Source organism: Martes martes (assembly GCF_963455335.1).
Source record: "Martes martes genome assembly, chromosome: 12".
NCBI classification, from domain to species: domain Eukaryota; kingdom Metazoa; phylum Chordata; class Mammalia; order Carnivora; family Mustelidae; genus Martes; species Martes martes.
Window position 1 is genome coordinate 78,899,180 of NC_137900.1, and position 15,715 is coordinate 78,914,894.

The 15,715-nt window shown below is 42.5% G+C and overlaps 1 protein-coding gene across 4 annotated transcripts in view; it reads right to left on the reverse strand.

Annotated features, from left to right (window-relative positions):
- ASTN2 (astrotactin 2) overlaps window positions 1-15,715 on the reverse strand; it is a gene marked incomplete at its 5' end in the record, with an annotated part of 861,701 nt that overhangs the window by 171,837 nt on the left and 674,149 nt on the right. For all 4 annotated transcript variants that reach the window (XM_080820162.1, XM_080820161.1, XM_080820159.1 and 1 more), the window contains one exon: window positions 12,846-13,111. In XM_080820162.1, the coding sequence (XP_080676288.1) occupies window positions 12,846-13,111 (266 nt within the window). The remainder of the gene's footprint in view (window positions 1-12,845; window positions 13,112-15,715) is intronic.

Genomic DNA, 15,715 nt, shown 5'->3' on the forward strand with positions numbered 1-15,715 from the left:
CATATCCACCTTGCCTGCCCCAAGAATCTTTTCCAGACTCTCTCTGAGTTTCTTTCTCCCACTTTTCTAACACTGTTGGAATGTCAATTGTATTATTTGAAAATAAGTCATGCATGGATGTAACATATGCAAGTAATTATAGTTACTTATGTGGCTCTTCTGCTTCATCCACTAGACTATGAGCTCCTTGAAGGCACAATCTGTGTCTTATTCCCCCTCTCTATCCTGTTTCCTAGCACAGTATCTGGCACACACCAAGCACCCAAGGCCAGGAGATGGTGGCAATGGTGCTACAGTAATGGTGACGGCACTTGTGAAATGGTGGTGGTGATGGTGGCGGTGGTAATCATGGTGGGGGGAGGGGTGATCTTGGCTGTTAATTTCTTTTCAAAGAGCAGTCATTTGGAATTCTCTTCTCAGTGAGAGCCAAGAAGTGTAAATAGAGCAAACAAGTCCTTCTGGCAGAGAGAGAGGATCTGTTGGAAGGTCAGACAACCACAACAAGACCAAAATTATACATGGCTCTTCCTAGAGCAGCATGAAAAGAAAAAGAAAAAACAAAACAAAACAAAACTCACATGATTGGAAGTCAGGAGATCTGAGCACTAGGAAAGAATCCATCTGTAGAGTATTTTACAGTCCTCAAGTTACTAGCAAAGGGTGTCTGGGTGTCTTAATCTTTCTATCTGAGAGCCCTGTGGGGAAAGTTATGACTACCCATTTTATAGATGAGGAAACTAACTCTCAAGAGAGATAAAAGGCACTGCTGAGGCAAAAAAGCCGCGCCTAACTACTTCAAATTCAGAACTGGCTTTGTGACTAAGGGCAAACCATTCCTCATCTTTAGGTCTTATTTCTACTATTTGCAAAATAAAAAAGCTGGTCTGTAAAATAAATAGGATATGATTTTAATATCCCCTTCCACTCATAAATGCTGTCACGGCCCTACTACACCTTCCTCTTCCTAATATTAATTTAAGGATAAAACTGTTACTGTCTCTGGATGGGAAATAAATTGCAGGTCACAGGATGACTCTTCTAACCTCAAAATATTTCCATTATTTTCAGGGTAAAAGTTAGGTCTGACCCTATCACAGCACCAAGAGAAAGCAGGGGGATAAAGTGAGCCCAGAATTCTCATGGTACAGATAAAGAAACAAAGACCAAAACAGTAGATGCATTTGTGTCCAATGTCATATAAGAATCAAGGACAGAACATAGTTCAGATTCCGGGCGTCTCAATTCTCTAGTTCTTCCAAAGCGAATTCCCAACCCCAACATGGATAGAGATTTATATGCATACTCTACAAATAAGTAAAAGTAAGGTCACCCAGTAGTCAATGGCAGAGATGAATTTCTAATCCAGCTCTGTCTGGCTCTTCACCTTGACACCATCCTATCTCCCCTAGTGGAGCCTCTTCTTCTCCCTCACCCAAAGGCTAAGTTAATAGCCACACAAAATCTTCTACATTAAATACTAGCTGTGCTATAGCTTTGGGCTTTGTGGGGTCATGTAACAGCTAGAGGAGGAGGTTTATGTATTAATCAAACTGTCCTTCACAAAGAATTTTTTCCTGCTTTCCTTGTTCTTTAAATCACAGCATGACATGTAATGAAGTGCTCCTTTCTGACTGAGGCACAAGGCATCATCTTTTGCATGCATTTATGGAGATGGACCCAAGGAGATCCCAACTGTTAAAGGATCTAGTGTCTCATGGTCCTCAGGGCTAGCCAGAGCACATGCTAACCCCGGCCCAGAATCAGAGGCCAGAATTGCCTCGTAGACTTCATGCGAGTCACACCCCCCACCGACACTTCCCGACCATGCCGTACAATGGGACTCAAGTTGACTGAGCACCTCAAATAACCCAGGGAGTCAGGAATTCTTATATAGAAGAATGGTTCCATTCTGCATTGGGAGGTCTGTAGGAGAAGAAAATCCTTTTACTCATGTGTAACTCCACCTGTGGTATCCCTTACCAACAAAATATGAACTCCAGCAATGTTTATAAAGTAAGAAAATGTTCTTATAATCCCTCCATTCATGATCTGCACTTTTGGGTTAACCGGTGACCTTTCCCATGCAAAACACAGCTCTTACTCTAAAATGTCATGTCCCTAGCACTTAGGGCATCTGCAAAGTTATTAAGTACTACTTAGAAGAGGATGTACCGAAGGAAATCATTTAAAAAAGAAGGGTCAAGTTTAGATAAACATCATTTTTATCATTATCACAGAAAATGTTTGTCCATCACATGCTATGTGCCAGGTACTATGCATTCATGAACTCATTTGATCTCCATAAGGACCTCGTTTCACAGATGTGGGAACTGAGGTTTGGAGAAATCACTCAGCATCACACAGGGAACAGGAGACTGAAGCAGGATTCTAAGTAGAGCACAGAGCCTGAGCGGCCTGCTTCCACTCAGAGAAAGTCTCTTGCAGGAAACTCAGAAAGTAACTCACTCAGCCTCTCTGCCTTCTCAGGTAGGAAAAGAAAAACCCACAAAGGAAACAAAGACTTGCCCCAGCCTTGTGTCTCAGTGTCACAGCCCAGGCCAAGATTCTTTTGTGTTTTTATCCACATGTCCTCCAACCCTGGCTGCAGAAAAAAGAGAAGAGATGTGGAGGAGCCATGGGAGAAGGAGTGATGCGGTCTGGGGAGGAGGCAGAAAACAATGATCCCAAGGACACTGGCCGCCTTCTCATCGCACCAGCCTCACTCAGCAGCCATATTCCCCTCCTCCACATCATTTCCTCACCTAGAGTCAGCCTGTCCCACGCACTCCTACCTTAGCCTTGCTCTACTGGAAAAGCCTAACGTACCACAGCCCCTAAGCTGTCATGTACCTTTAAAAGGACCTACCATTGGGGTTCGGGGCCAGGGAGTAGAAACTGGAGCCTCAAGGAAGGCAGCTCATCAGCCAGCTCTAACGTTTCTGAGTGGGGATGACCAATAAGAGGACAGCCTGTAGCCGAGAAGATGGCACTCCTGCCTGTCTACCTGACCAAACTCTTCTCTGGCTTCCCACTGCTGGGGCCAAACTCCTCACCCCCACAGCCTCTGCAGCTCTGCCTCACCAGGTCCTGCCTCTTGGTCCTCAGTACTGCTCATGGAGCTGCCCTTTAATCTGGCCCCTGCCCCATGGGTTCTCAGTTTTTCAGGGAAATGGGTCATGCCTGCTCACTCTTCAAGCCTTTGCAGGAGTTGGGTCTTCAACCTTACTCGCACTCAGGCTCCTCCCCCGCCCCCCAAACCTAGTCCTCTACTTTAATTTATGTACCTGACCCCCCCAAAACTCAGTTTAAATGACATTCCCTCAGGGAAACCAACCCTAACTCCACAAGACCTCCTAACACACGCTTTCAACCCACTGGCCTGGTCTTCTCTTGGTACTTTGCAGTCTGTCTTGACTTGTGTGATTGTTTCACTAATACCTGCCTGGTCCACAAGTCTGTAAACTCTATGAAGATAAAGACCAAGTCTACTCGTTGTACACTTCACTTCTCAGGGCATGACATAGTACCTGGCATATAGTAAGTACTCACAAATACTGAATGAGTGAATGAATGAATGACGAGTGCTCCAAGAATTCCAAATCTCCCGTAAGGAGAACAGTGACATCTAGTGACTACATTCACGCTGGGGCTTTTCTGATAACATCCCACCAACTGGCCTTGAAAACATCTCCCTGGATTTCCGAAGAAATGGATGTTTTGATCGTGCCGAGGAAGTTGGCATGGAATCCAGACATGGGGGAATCTGACTCCTACGCAAGAAGGAAGAGAACCACCACTCCTCTTGCTACCACATGGGCCAAGAACACATCACAAAAGTCCTGTGACTTAGCTAGGCTGGTGCCATATTACAGATGAGAGGAGTGTGGCCCGGAAGGGCAGCACTGGGCCAAGATTATGAGGCAGTAAATGAGGATTTTCATTCACCTCCCCCACCGACTCCTGGAGAGCTCGGCCCCATGCAGCTAACCACGAGGCTTTGCTCATCCACACTAACAGAACACTGGTCAGACAATCTTTGGTATTCATTGGAAGTTTCAACAGCCTCCTCACAGGTCTCCCTCTTTCCACACTTGCATCTTCACAGTCAACTCTCACCCTGAAGCCAGAGCGGGGATATTTATACATATTTGACTTTTTGTTTTATTTAGTGCGGGGACCTCTGACGCATAAGATTAGATCATCCATGAGGCTTAGCTCCTGACTCAAGGTCATTATAGCACCATGCATGGTTGGGCTTTACATATTCATCTACTTTGCGTTCATTAATTAGCTAATTTTAATACTTAAAAAAAAAAAACTCCCACAAATCCACCACCCAAAATGCCAGGTAGGAACATGATACCTCCATGTGATGAGGGCTCCCTCATGCCATTGCCCTGCCTCCCTGACTCAAGACTGTCATTATCCTGAATCCTATGTTGACCATTTCCTTGATTCCTTTTTTAAATAATTTATAGCACCTGTATTCATTCAAAAAATGTAGTGTGTTTGGCGTGCATCTGTTTTAATTTAAAACAGGGGAAAGGGTATCACACTTTATAAAATTTATCTTCAGGATTTACATTCTTCATTTAATATTACATTCATTCATCTCATATTTAATGATACTACAGTTCATTTGTTTTTGTCTCTTGTAGAGTATTCCACTGTATGTATATTCCACTGTGCACTTATTTAACTGCTCTCCTACTGACAGTCATCTGGGCTGTTTCCAGAGGGTTCCTTCTGCTGCATAAATCTAACCCTATCAAATCTGTCCTGCATATCCTAAGCATCTCACTCCCCTTCAGATGGGATCAAAATTCCATGAGGTAGTTTACAATAACCCATATGAGCAGGTTCCTTCTGACCTCTCTGGCCTCATCTCTACTTTCCTTCTATCTCTTGATCTTAGTCATGGGATGCCTTCTAGGCTTTGTACAGATCGTGTTCTCTTCTGCTTCTGGTCATCTGCCTGACACTCTCCCCATGTCCTTACTCTCATCCCCTCTCTCTCTTCTATGAAGCCCTACCTGACCACTTACCACCCTCTAACACTTAGTCCAATAGAACACTATGGTAGGAGAGCATAATCCACAGCAGTCTGTTGGTATTGGTCAGGGATCTACCAGACCATCTTCTTTGTGCCCAGGGCTATCAGGGATTTGTTGCAGAGGGAAGACTGGAGACAAAGTAGAGAAGCTTTATCCACCTTCCTCTCCCTAAATGAAGGAGTGGCATCACTATTCTTGGCTTTATGGATTGGGATTCCTGAAAGACTGCATTTAGAAAAAGTGTTCCATGAATACAATTTTGCAAACCAGTGAACAAATCATTTATATGGTTTCTTCAAGCCCAGACATGCTGCCATGGGACATGACAGATGCAGGAAGAGGAAAAGAGGAGATATAATTTCACAATTTAAGCACATAGGCTCTGAAGCAGACCAACTTTGAGCAAATCAATAAACATCTTCAAGGTTTCCTCACTTGTAAAGTGGACATGACATTAGGATGAACCATATGGAATTACCATTTTTTAAAAAAATATTTATTTGAAAGAGAGAGAGAGAGAGAAAGCAAGCATGTGCACAGGGAGGAGCAGAGAGAAAGTTTAGCAGACTCCTTGTTGAGCTCAGAGCCTAACACAGGGCTCATCTCATGACCCCAAGATTATGACCTGAGCTGAAACCAAGAGTTGAACCTTAAACAACTGCACCACCCAGGGGTCCCTGGAATTATCGTTTTTTATAAATAAGAAAATGATCAAATGCTGGCAATTTCATATAAGTTAAACCAATATTTATACATAAATCAGATCTGGAGGGAAGATTAAATGAGATAATCCAAGTATAATATTGAGGCAGAGACCTCTAGGTTTTTAACAAACCCATATCTCCTCTTCCCCAGACCATCAGATAGAATATATTTTCCTGTTTTTGTTTGCAGACAGGTGTGCCCAATGACTGAGTTTGACCCAGTGGAAGGGAGCTGAAATGGTATTTGTCACTTTCAGGCTTGGCGCATGTAAACTTCTCACATACGATCCCCCATGTACTTTCTTCTTCCACAGAAACTATGGAAGCATCAGGTTGATGAGGGCACAAGACAGAATAAGATGGGTCTCTGAACCCCTTCTCAGAGTGAAGCCACTCATCATCAAAAACATTTATTTGGGATCAAGGTCAGAAGATGGCGGAGAAGTAGCAGGCTGAGACGACATCAGGTAGCAGGAGATCAGCTAGATAGCTTATCTAACCATTGCGAACACCTACAAATCCAACGGGAAATCAAAGAGAAGAAGAGCAACAATTCTAGAAACAGAAAATCGACCACTTTCTGAAAGGTAGGACCTGCGGAGAAGTGAATCCAAAGCGACGGGAAGACAGACCGTGGGGGGAGGGGCCAGCTCCTGGCAAGCAGCAGAGCAACGGAGCACAAAATCAAGACTTTTAAAAGTCTGCTCCATGATGGAACTAGAGGGTATTATGCTTAGCGAAATAAGTCAATCGGAAAAAGACAACTATCATATGATCTCTTTGATATGAGGAAGTGGAGATGCGATGTGGGGGGGTTGGGGGGATAGGAAAATTAAAAATGAAAGAAGATGGGATTGGGAGGGAGACAAACCATAAAAGACTCAATCTCAAAAAACAGACTGAGGGTTGCTGGGGGGAGGGGGGACGGGAGAGGGTGGTGGGGATATGGACATTGGGGAGGGTATGTGCTATGATGAGTGCTGTGAAATGTGTAAACCTGGTGATTCACAGACCTGTACCCCTGGGGATAAAAATACATTATATGTTTATTAAAAAAAAAAAAAGTCTGCTCCACGGAGGGACATCGCTCCAGAGGCTAAACCGGGGGGAAGCCCACGTGGGGTCAGCGTAACCCCAGGTCCCGCGGGGTCACAGAAGGACCAGGGGTGTCTGAGTGTCACAGAGCTCGCAGGTATTAGAGCGGGGAAGCTGGCTACAGCGACAAAGCCGAGGAGTGAGCTCTCAGCTCAGGGTTACCTTGAGTCGGTCTCATGCTGGGTGGGCTTGGAGCATGGCCAGAGGCCACGGAGATGGAAGCGACCGGGCGCTTCGCTCCAGGTGCAAACAATTGAGCGCTTTCCTCCAGGTGCAACCAGAGGCCAGGGAGGTGGGGGCGGTTGGGTGCTTTTCTCTGAGGGCGCACTGACGAGCGGGACCCCAAGCTCTCAGCTCCTCCGGGCCGGAGACTGGGAGGCTGCCATCTTCATTCCCGTCCCCCGGAACTCTACGGAAAGCGTTCAGGGAACAAAAGCTCCTGAAAGCGAACCCGAGCAGATTACTTAGCCCGGCCCCTGGTAAGGGCAGTGCAATTCCGCCCGGGCAAAGACACTTGAGAATCACTACAACAGGCCCCTCCCCCAGAAGATTAACAAGAAACCCAGCCAAGACCAACTTCACTCACCAAGAACAGCGGAATTCCAGAGGAGGAGAAAGCAAATCTTATCTGGACAAAATGACAAGGCGGAAAAACTCACCACAAAAAAAAGAACAAGAGGCAGTACCGAAGGCTGGGGACCTAATCAATACGGACATTGGTAATATGACAGATCTAGAGTTCAGAATGACGATTCTCAAGGTTCTAGCTGGGCTCGAAAAAGGCATAGAAGATATTAGAGAAACCCTCTCCGGAGAGATAAAAGCCCTTTCTGGAGAAATAAAAGAACTAAAATCTAACCAAGTTGAAATCAAAAAAGCTATTAATGAGGTGCAATCAAAAATGGAAGCTCTTACTGCTAGGGTAAATGAGGCAGAAGAAAGAATTAGTGACATAGAAGACCAAATGACAGAGAATAAAGAAGCTGAGCAAAAGAGAGACAAACAAATACTGGACCACGAGGAGAGAATTCGAGAAATAAGCGACACCATAAGATGACACAACATTAGAATAATTGGGATTCCAGAAGAAGAAGAAAGAGAGAGGGGAGCAGAAGGTATATTGGAGAGAATTACTGGAGAGAATTTCCCTAATATGGCAAAGGGAACAAACATCAAAATCCAGGAGATGCTAAGAACGCCCCTCAAAATCAATAAAAATAGGTCCATACCTCATCACCTTATAGTAAAATTTATAAGTCTTAGCGACAAAGAGGAAATCCTGAAAGCAGCCCGGGAAAAGAAGTCCATAACATACAAGGGTAAAAACATTAGATTGGCAGCGGACCTATCCACAGAGATCTGGCAGGCCAGAAAGAACTGGCATGATATATTCAGAGCACTAAACGAGAAAAACATGCAGCCAAGAATACTATATCCAGCTAGGCTATCATTGAAAATAGAAGGAGAGATAAAAAGCTTCCAGGACAAACAAAAGCTGAAAGAATTTGCAAACATCAAACCAGCTCTACAGGAAATATTTAAGGGGTCCTCTAAGCAAAGAGAAACCCTAAAAGTAGTAGATCAGAAAGAAACAGAGACAATATACAGTAACAGTCACCTTACAGGCAATACAATGGCACTAAATTCATATCTCTCAATAGTTACCCTGAATGTTAATGGGCTAAATGCCCCAATCAAAAGACACAGGGTATCAGAATGGATAAAAAAACAAAACCCATCAATATGCTGTCTACAAAAAACTCATTTTATACCTGAAGACACCTCCAGATTTAAAGTGAGGGGGTGGAAAACAATGTACCATGCTAATAGACATCAGAAGAAAGCTGGGGTGGCAATCCTTATATCAGATCAATTAGATTTTAAGCCAAAGACTATAATAAGAGATGAGGAAGGACACTATATCATACTCAAAGGGTCTGTCCAACAAGAGGACCTAACAATCTTAAGTATCTATGCCCCTAATATGGGAGCAGCCAACTATATAAACCAATCAATAACAAAACCAAAGAAACACATTGACAGTAATACAATAATAGTAGGGGACCTTAACACTCCCCTCAATGAAATGGACAGATCATCTAAGCAAAAGATCAACAAGGAAATAAAGGCCTTAAATGACACACTGGACCAGATGGACATCACAGATTTATTCAGAACATTCCACCCCAAAGCAACAGAATATACATTCTTCTCTAGTGCACATGGAACATTCTCCAGAATAGACCACATCCTGGGTCATAAATCAGGTCTCAACCGGTATCAAAAGATTGCGATCATTCCCTGCATATTTTCAGACCATAATGCTCTGAAGCTAGAACTCAATCACAAGAGGAAATTCGGAAAGAACGCAAATACATGGGGACTAAACAGCATCCTTCTAAAAAATGAATGGGTTAACCAGGAAATTAAAGAAGAATTGAAAAAAAATCATGGAAACAAATGATAATGAAAACACAACGTTTCAAAATCTGTGGGACACAACAAAGGCAGTCCTGAGAGGAAAATATATAGCGGTACAAGCCTTTCTCAAGAAACAAGAAAGGTCTCAAATACACAACCTAACCCCACACCTAAAGGAGCTGGAGAAAGAACAACAAAGAAAGCCTAAACCCAGCAGGAGAAGAGAAATCATAAAGATCACAGCAGAAATCAATGAAATAGAAACTAAAAAAACAATAGAACAAATCAACAAAACTAGAAGCTGGTTCTTTGAAAGAATTAATAAGATTGACAAACCCCTGGCCAGACTTATCAAAAAGAAAAGAGAAAGGACGCAAATAAATAAAATAATGAATGAAAGAGGAGAGATCACAACCAACACTAAAGAAATACAAACAATTATAAGAACATACTATGAGCAACTCTATGCCAACAAATTCGACAATCTGGAAGAAATGGATACATTTCTAGAGACATATAAACTATCACAACTGAACCAGGAAGAAATAGAAAACCTGAACAGACCCATAACCAGTAAGGAGATTGAAACAGTCATCAAAAATCTACAAACAAAAGTCCAGGACCAGACGGCTTCCCAGGGGAATTCTACCAAACATTTAAAGAAGAATTAATTCCTATTCTCCTAAAACTGTTCCAAAAAATAGAAATGGAAGGAAAACTTCCAAACTCATTTTATGAGGCCAGCATCACCTTGATCCCAAAACTATACAAGGATCCCATCAAAAAAGAGAATTACAGACCAATATCCTTGATGAACACAGATGTGAAAATTCTCACCAAAATACTGGCCAATAGGATCCAACAGCACATTAAAAGGGTTATTCACCACAACCAAGTGGGATTTATTCCAGGGCTGCAAGGTTGGTTCAACATCCGCAAATCAATCAATATGATACAATACATTAATAAAAGAAAGAATAAGAACCATATGATACTCTCAATAGATGCTGAAAAAGCATTTGACAAAGTCCAGCATCCCTTCCTGATTAAAACTCTTCAAAGTGTAGGGATAGAGGGCACATACCTCAATATTATCAAAGCCAACTATGAGAAACCCACTGCAAATATCATTCTCAATGGAGAAAAACTGAAAGCTTTTCCGCTAAGGTCAGGAACACGGCAGGGATGTCCGTTATCACCACTGCTGTTCAACATAGTACTAGAAGTCCTAGCCTCAGCAATCAGACAACAAAAAGAAATTAAAGGCATCCAAATTGGCAAAGAAGAAGTCAAATTATCACTCTTTGCAGATGATATGATACTATATGTGGAAAACCCAAAAGGCTCCACTCCAAAACTGCTAGAACTTGTACAGGAATTCAGTAAAGTGTCAGGATATAAAGTCAATGCACAGAAATCAGTTGCATTTCTTTACACTAACAACAAGACAGAAGAAAGAGAAATTGAGGAGTCAGTCCCATTTACAACTGTACCCAAAACCATAAGATACCTAGGAATAAACCTAACCAAAGAGGCTAAGAATCTATACTCAGAAAACTATAAAGTACTCATGAAAGAAATTGAGGAAGACACAAAGAAATGGAAAAATGTTCCATGCTCACGGATTGGAAGAACACATATTGTGAAAATGTCTATTCTACCTAAAGCAATCTACACATTTAATGCAATCCCTATCAAAATCCCATCCAGTTTTTTCAAAGAAATAGAACAAATAATCCTAAAATTTATATGGAACCAGAAAAGACCTCGAATAGTGAAAGGAATATTGAAAAAGAAAACCAAAGTTGGTGGCATCACAATTCCAGACTTCAAGCTCTATTACAAAGCTGTCATCATCAAGACAGTATGGTACTGGCACAAAAACAGACATATAGATCAATGGAACAGAATAGAGAGCCCAGAAATAGACCCTCAACTCTATGGTCAACTAATCTTCAACAAAGCAGGAAGGAATGTCCAATGGAAAAAAGACAGCCTCTTCAACAAATGGTGCTGGGAAAATTGGACAGCCACATGCAGAAAAATGAAATTGGACTATTTCCTTACACCACACATGAAAATAGACTCAAAATGGATGAAGGACCTCAATGTGAGAAAGGAATCCACCAAAATCCTTGAGGAGAACGCAGGCAGCAACCTCTTTGACCTCAACCGCAGCAACTTCTTCCTAGGAACATCACCAAAGGCAACAGAAGCAAGGGCAAAAATGAACTATTGGGATTTCATCAAGATCAAAAGCTTTTGCACAGCAAAGGAAACAGTTAACAAAACCAAAAGACAACTGACAGAATGGGAGAAGATATTTGCAAACAACGTATCAGATAAAGGGCTAGTATCCAAAATCTATAAAGAGCTTAGCAAACTCAACACCCAAAGAACAAATAATCCAATCAAGAAATGGGCAGAGGACATGAACAGACATTTCTGCAAAGAAGACATCCAGATGGCCAACAGACACATGAAAAAATGCTCCACATCACTTGGCATCAGGGAAATACAAATCAAAACCACAATGAGATACCACCTCACACAGTCAGAATGGCTAAAATTAACAAGTCAAGAAATGACAGATGCTGGCGAGGATGGGGAGAGAGGGGAACCCTCCTACACTGTTGGTGGGAATGCAAGCTGGTGCAACCACTCTGGAAAATAGCGTGGAGGTTCCTCAAAAAACTGAAAATAAAGCTACCCTATGACCAAGCAATTGTATCCTAAAGATACAAACGTGTTGCTCCAAAGGGGCATGTGCACCCGAAGATAAGAGATGAGCAGCAATGTCCACAATAGCCAAACTATCGAAAGAACCTAGATGTCCATCAACAGATGAATGGATAAAGAAGATGTGGTATATATACACAATGGAATACTATGCAGCCATTAAAAGAAATGAAATCTTGCCATTTGTGACAACATGGATGGAACTAGAGGGTATTATGCTTAGCGAAATAAGTCAATCGGAAAAAGACAACTATCATATGATCTCTTTGATATGAGGAAGTGGCGATGCGATGTGGGGGGTTGGGGGGGTAGGAAAAGAAAAAATGAAAGAAGATGGGATTGGGAGGGAGACAAACCATAAAAGACTCAATCTCAAAAAACAGACTGAGGGTTGCTGGGGGGAGGGGGGACGGGAGAGGGTGGTGGGGATATGGACATTGGGGAGGGTATGTGCTATAATGAGTGCTGTGAAATGTGTAAACCTGGCGATTCACAGACCTGTACCCCTGGGGATAAAAATACATTATATGTTTATTAAAACAAATAATTTAAAATAAAAAAACAAAAAGCAAAAAACAAAAAACAAAAAACATTTATTTGGGACTCTGTACAAACAAGAAATAACTTCTATTATATTAAGCCATTGAGATTAGAGGATTTATTGGTTATAACAGCTATATATGTACTTAAAATATGGTAAAGGATCAATAAATGGCAGCCATCACCATGATTGTGATGAAAGACAATCCCAATGGACAAAGGGCCCACAAGGGCAAGAGGGAGGCAGACTGGTACTTAGATGTGACTTAGTGGCTGTATCAGGGGAACTCACCTCCTTGGTACCATTGTCTTGGATGAGGGTATAAAGTGGTACCACACGGTTGATTTCCAGCAGCACTGGTGTGGGGCTCAGCTGCTCCTTGCCTGGTCGGCGGCAAAGGTGGCAGGTAGATGGACAACGGCCTTTCTCCTCACAGCGGATCTCCACACCTGAGATAAGCTGGTCATCCGACAGCATTTGGGCGGTCAGCAGCCCTGAGAGGTAGGTGATGAAGGGCATGGACTTGAGTTCCTTCTTGCTGCCCAGCTCTGTGGTCTCTAGAGAGAGAGAGAATTCAATATTGTTCAAAAGGGCAGACTCTTGAACCCATAGGGTCCAATGTGCCAAGGAGGTAGTATCCCATAGAAAAGAAAAAAGATGATAGAGTTGTTTGCTCATGATGTCTTGGAAAGAGCACTGGCCTGATGACTCAGATGTCAGAATGGTGTCTTGTTTTACTATTCATATTTAGCAGCCCCTTACTTACTTTCTCTGGGCCTCACTTTTTCCATATTTAATGTTGACTGGTTAGATAAGAGGACTCTTCAAGGACACTGCAAGATGTAACAAATCAAAGATATTTTCTCAACAAGAAATTCCTATCTACTGTCAATTTAAACAAATTCTACATTTCTTTTGAAAACTTGCTCCAGTCCTATATTTTCCATGAAGTTTCATGTGATGGGGGAAACACCAGCTGAAGTCAATTTCCATGTAAATCCCAATTCTGCTTGATAATAGTAAGCTACCTTGGGAAGGTCTCCTCATACCCCAAGGCCCATGAGGATTAATTCTATAAAATGGGGTGATAATACTCACTAAAACAGTTACGAGTGGTAAATGAGACAGAAGGAGGTAGACCTGTCTGGGATAGACATGATTTCCCCTTTCTGTCCGAGTTCATCTGCCCCTTGCTCAAACTTCTTTTTCTGCCTTTTTCATGTGCACATTGAGATCTAATTACCCATGCTCCATTTTGTGCTGTCTCTCTTGATCCATACCACTAGCATTTCCTACCTCTGTCTTTGTTCACCTGTCTTATTCTTCTCCTCTGCCTCTTCAAAGGTTCACCACCTATCAGTGCTCCATTCCATCGTCACCCTCTTCAGGAAGTCTTTTCTCTCCTTGCTCTAGCCCTTCTTCTCTGAATAAGTATTTCTGTTTATAAGACCTAATCTTGTTAAGCTCTTTTCTCATCCCATTTTCTGCTGACCTCTCCGGTCATATGATCCACTCTTGGAGATGGGACCATGTCTCCCACTCCTGCTTCCCACTCCCCAACCCCTGCTTCAGTGTTTAGCATGGTGCTAGGGAAGTACTTGTGACTCAATCAGAGAGGGAGATTATAGAAATCTGAATAGCTAGAATAACATTCATGATCTAGTCTAGAGGTTCTGAAATCCTTCTGAGGAATTCTATGGATCCCAGGCAGCATCTCAAGAGATGACTGCAGAGGGCAAGAGGGAAACTGGGTGGATGGAACTCGAAACCCACATTTCAGCTTCAATGAGAGCAGTTCCACTTGTATCTCTTTTATTCACTGGCCTTCTACGTAAGACTTTGTAAGAAGAGAAGGGTGTATGACTATCTAAAAAACTTGAAAAAGCAAAGGGATTTGTACAACCCAGAGAGTTCCATTTGCACCACACACTGTTTGAATGGTATTCTCAAACTTGTGCAATGCATAATCTGAGTGGCAAGACGGGGGGCCATGCGATAAGGGGCAGAACTTGGCCCAGATGGCAGCTTCTTCCAAGGCTGGTAAAGTTAAGGCATGCTCCTGCCTCAGTGGAAAGAGGGGTCCTGGGCACCAAGGCCTGAGAGAAAAAAGTAGGGTTACCTCCTGCTCTAGCTCTCAGCTTGCAGTGACATGCAGCTGATCTGGAAATGGGCTTGCCAATTAGAAATACAAATAAATGCAGCCTTCATTCATTACTCTCTGGGCCCTCGGGCCTGGGATCTGGGCTCCACCTTTTCTGTCTGGCTGTCAGCAAATGCTTATGAGCATCAGATCAAAGGCTCTGAGGGAGGAAGACAAGGCAAATTCCAACTAACCAATCCTTCAGGGGGATTAAAGAAGGGTAGTTACTAAGATAAACAAAACAAAGCTGTGAAGAAGGCATCTCAGCAGCTGGGCAGACAGAGACAGTCTTACATACAGACAAGTTGAAAGAAGAAGATGATGATGACTTTTGGAAGGGCAGGCTGGAGGGATAGTTTTGGAGACGGGTGACTTCGAACTTGGGAGAGAATAATCATTGAGGGGAGAAGCTCAGAGGGCAGAGCTGCAAGGACATTAGGGGGGCAGTTAACTCATACTCTGACCCAGAGGTCAGTAAATTAACTGGTCCATGAGTCAAATCCAGCCCTCTACCTTTTTTTGTAAGTAAATTTTTATTGCAATATAGGCATCTTCATTCATTTATGTATTGTGTATGACTACGATGGCACAATTGGATAATTGCAACAAAGATGCTATGGCCCACAAAGCCTAAAATATTTGCTACCTGAATAAGTTTGGGGACCTCTGCTCCAGTCCTAGGTTATAGCTGGGGCAACTGAGTCTCAGAAGGAAAATCTATCTTTGGTCACTACACAGGAATGTGGCAATATAATGGATTAAAGTAAAAACATTGGAATCAGTTAGGCCATTGATACACTTAAATTGTGAATCTCCAATAAGAAAAAATAGGGTGGGGCATCTTTTCTCCATAAACCATCTTTAAAAACTATTGAAAAAGCATATATTTGGAAATGCTAATCTGGTACAACCCTCCCATTTTTAAAAATTTTTTTCAGTGTTCCAAGATTCATTGTTTACATATAACACCCAGTATTCCATGGAGTACATATCCTCCTTAATACCCATCACCAAGGCTCAC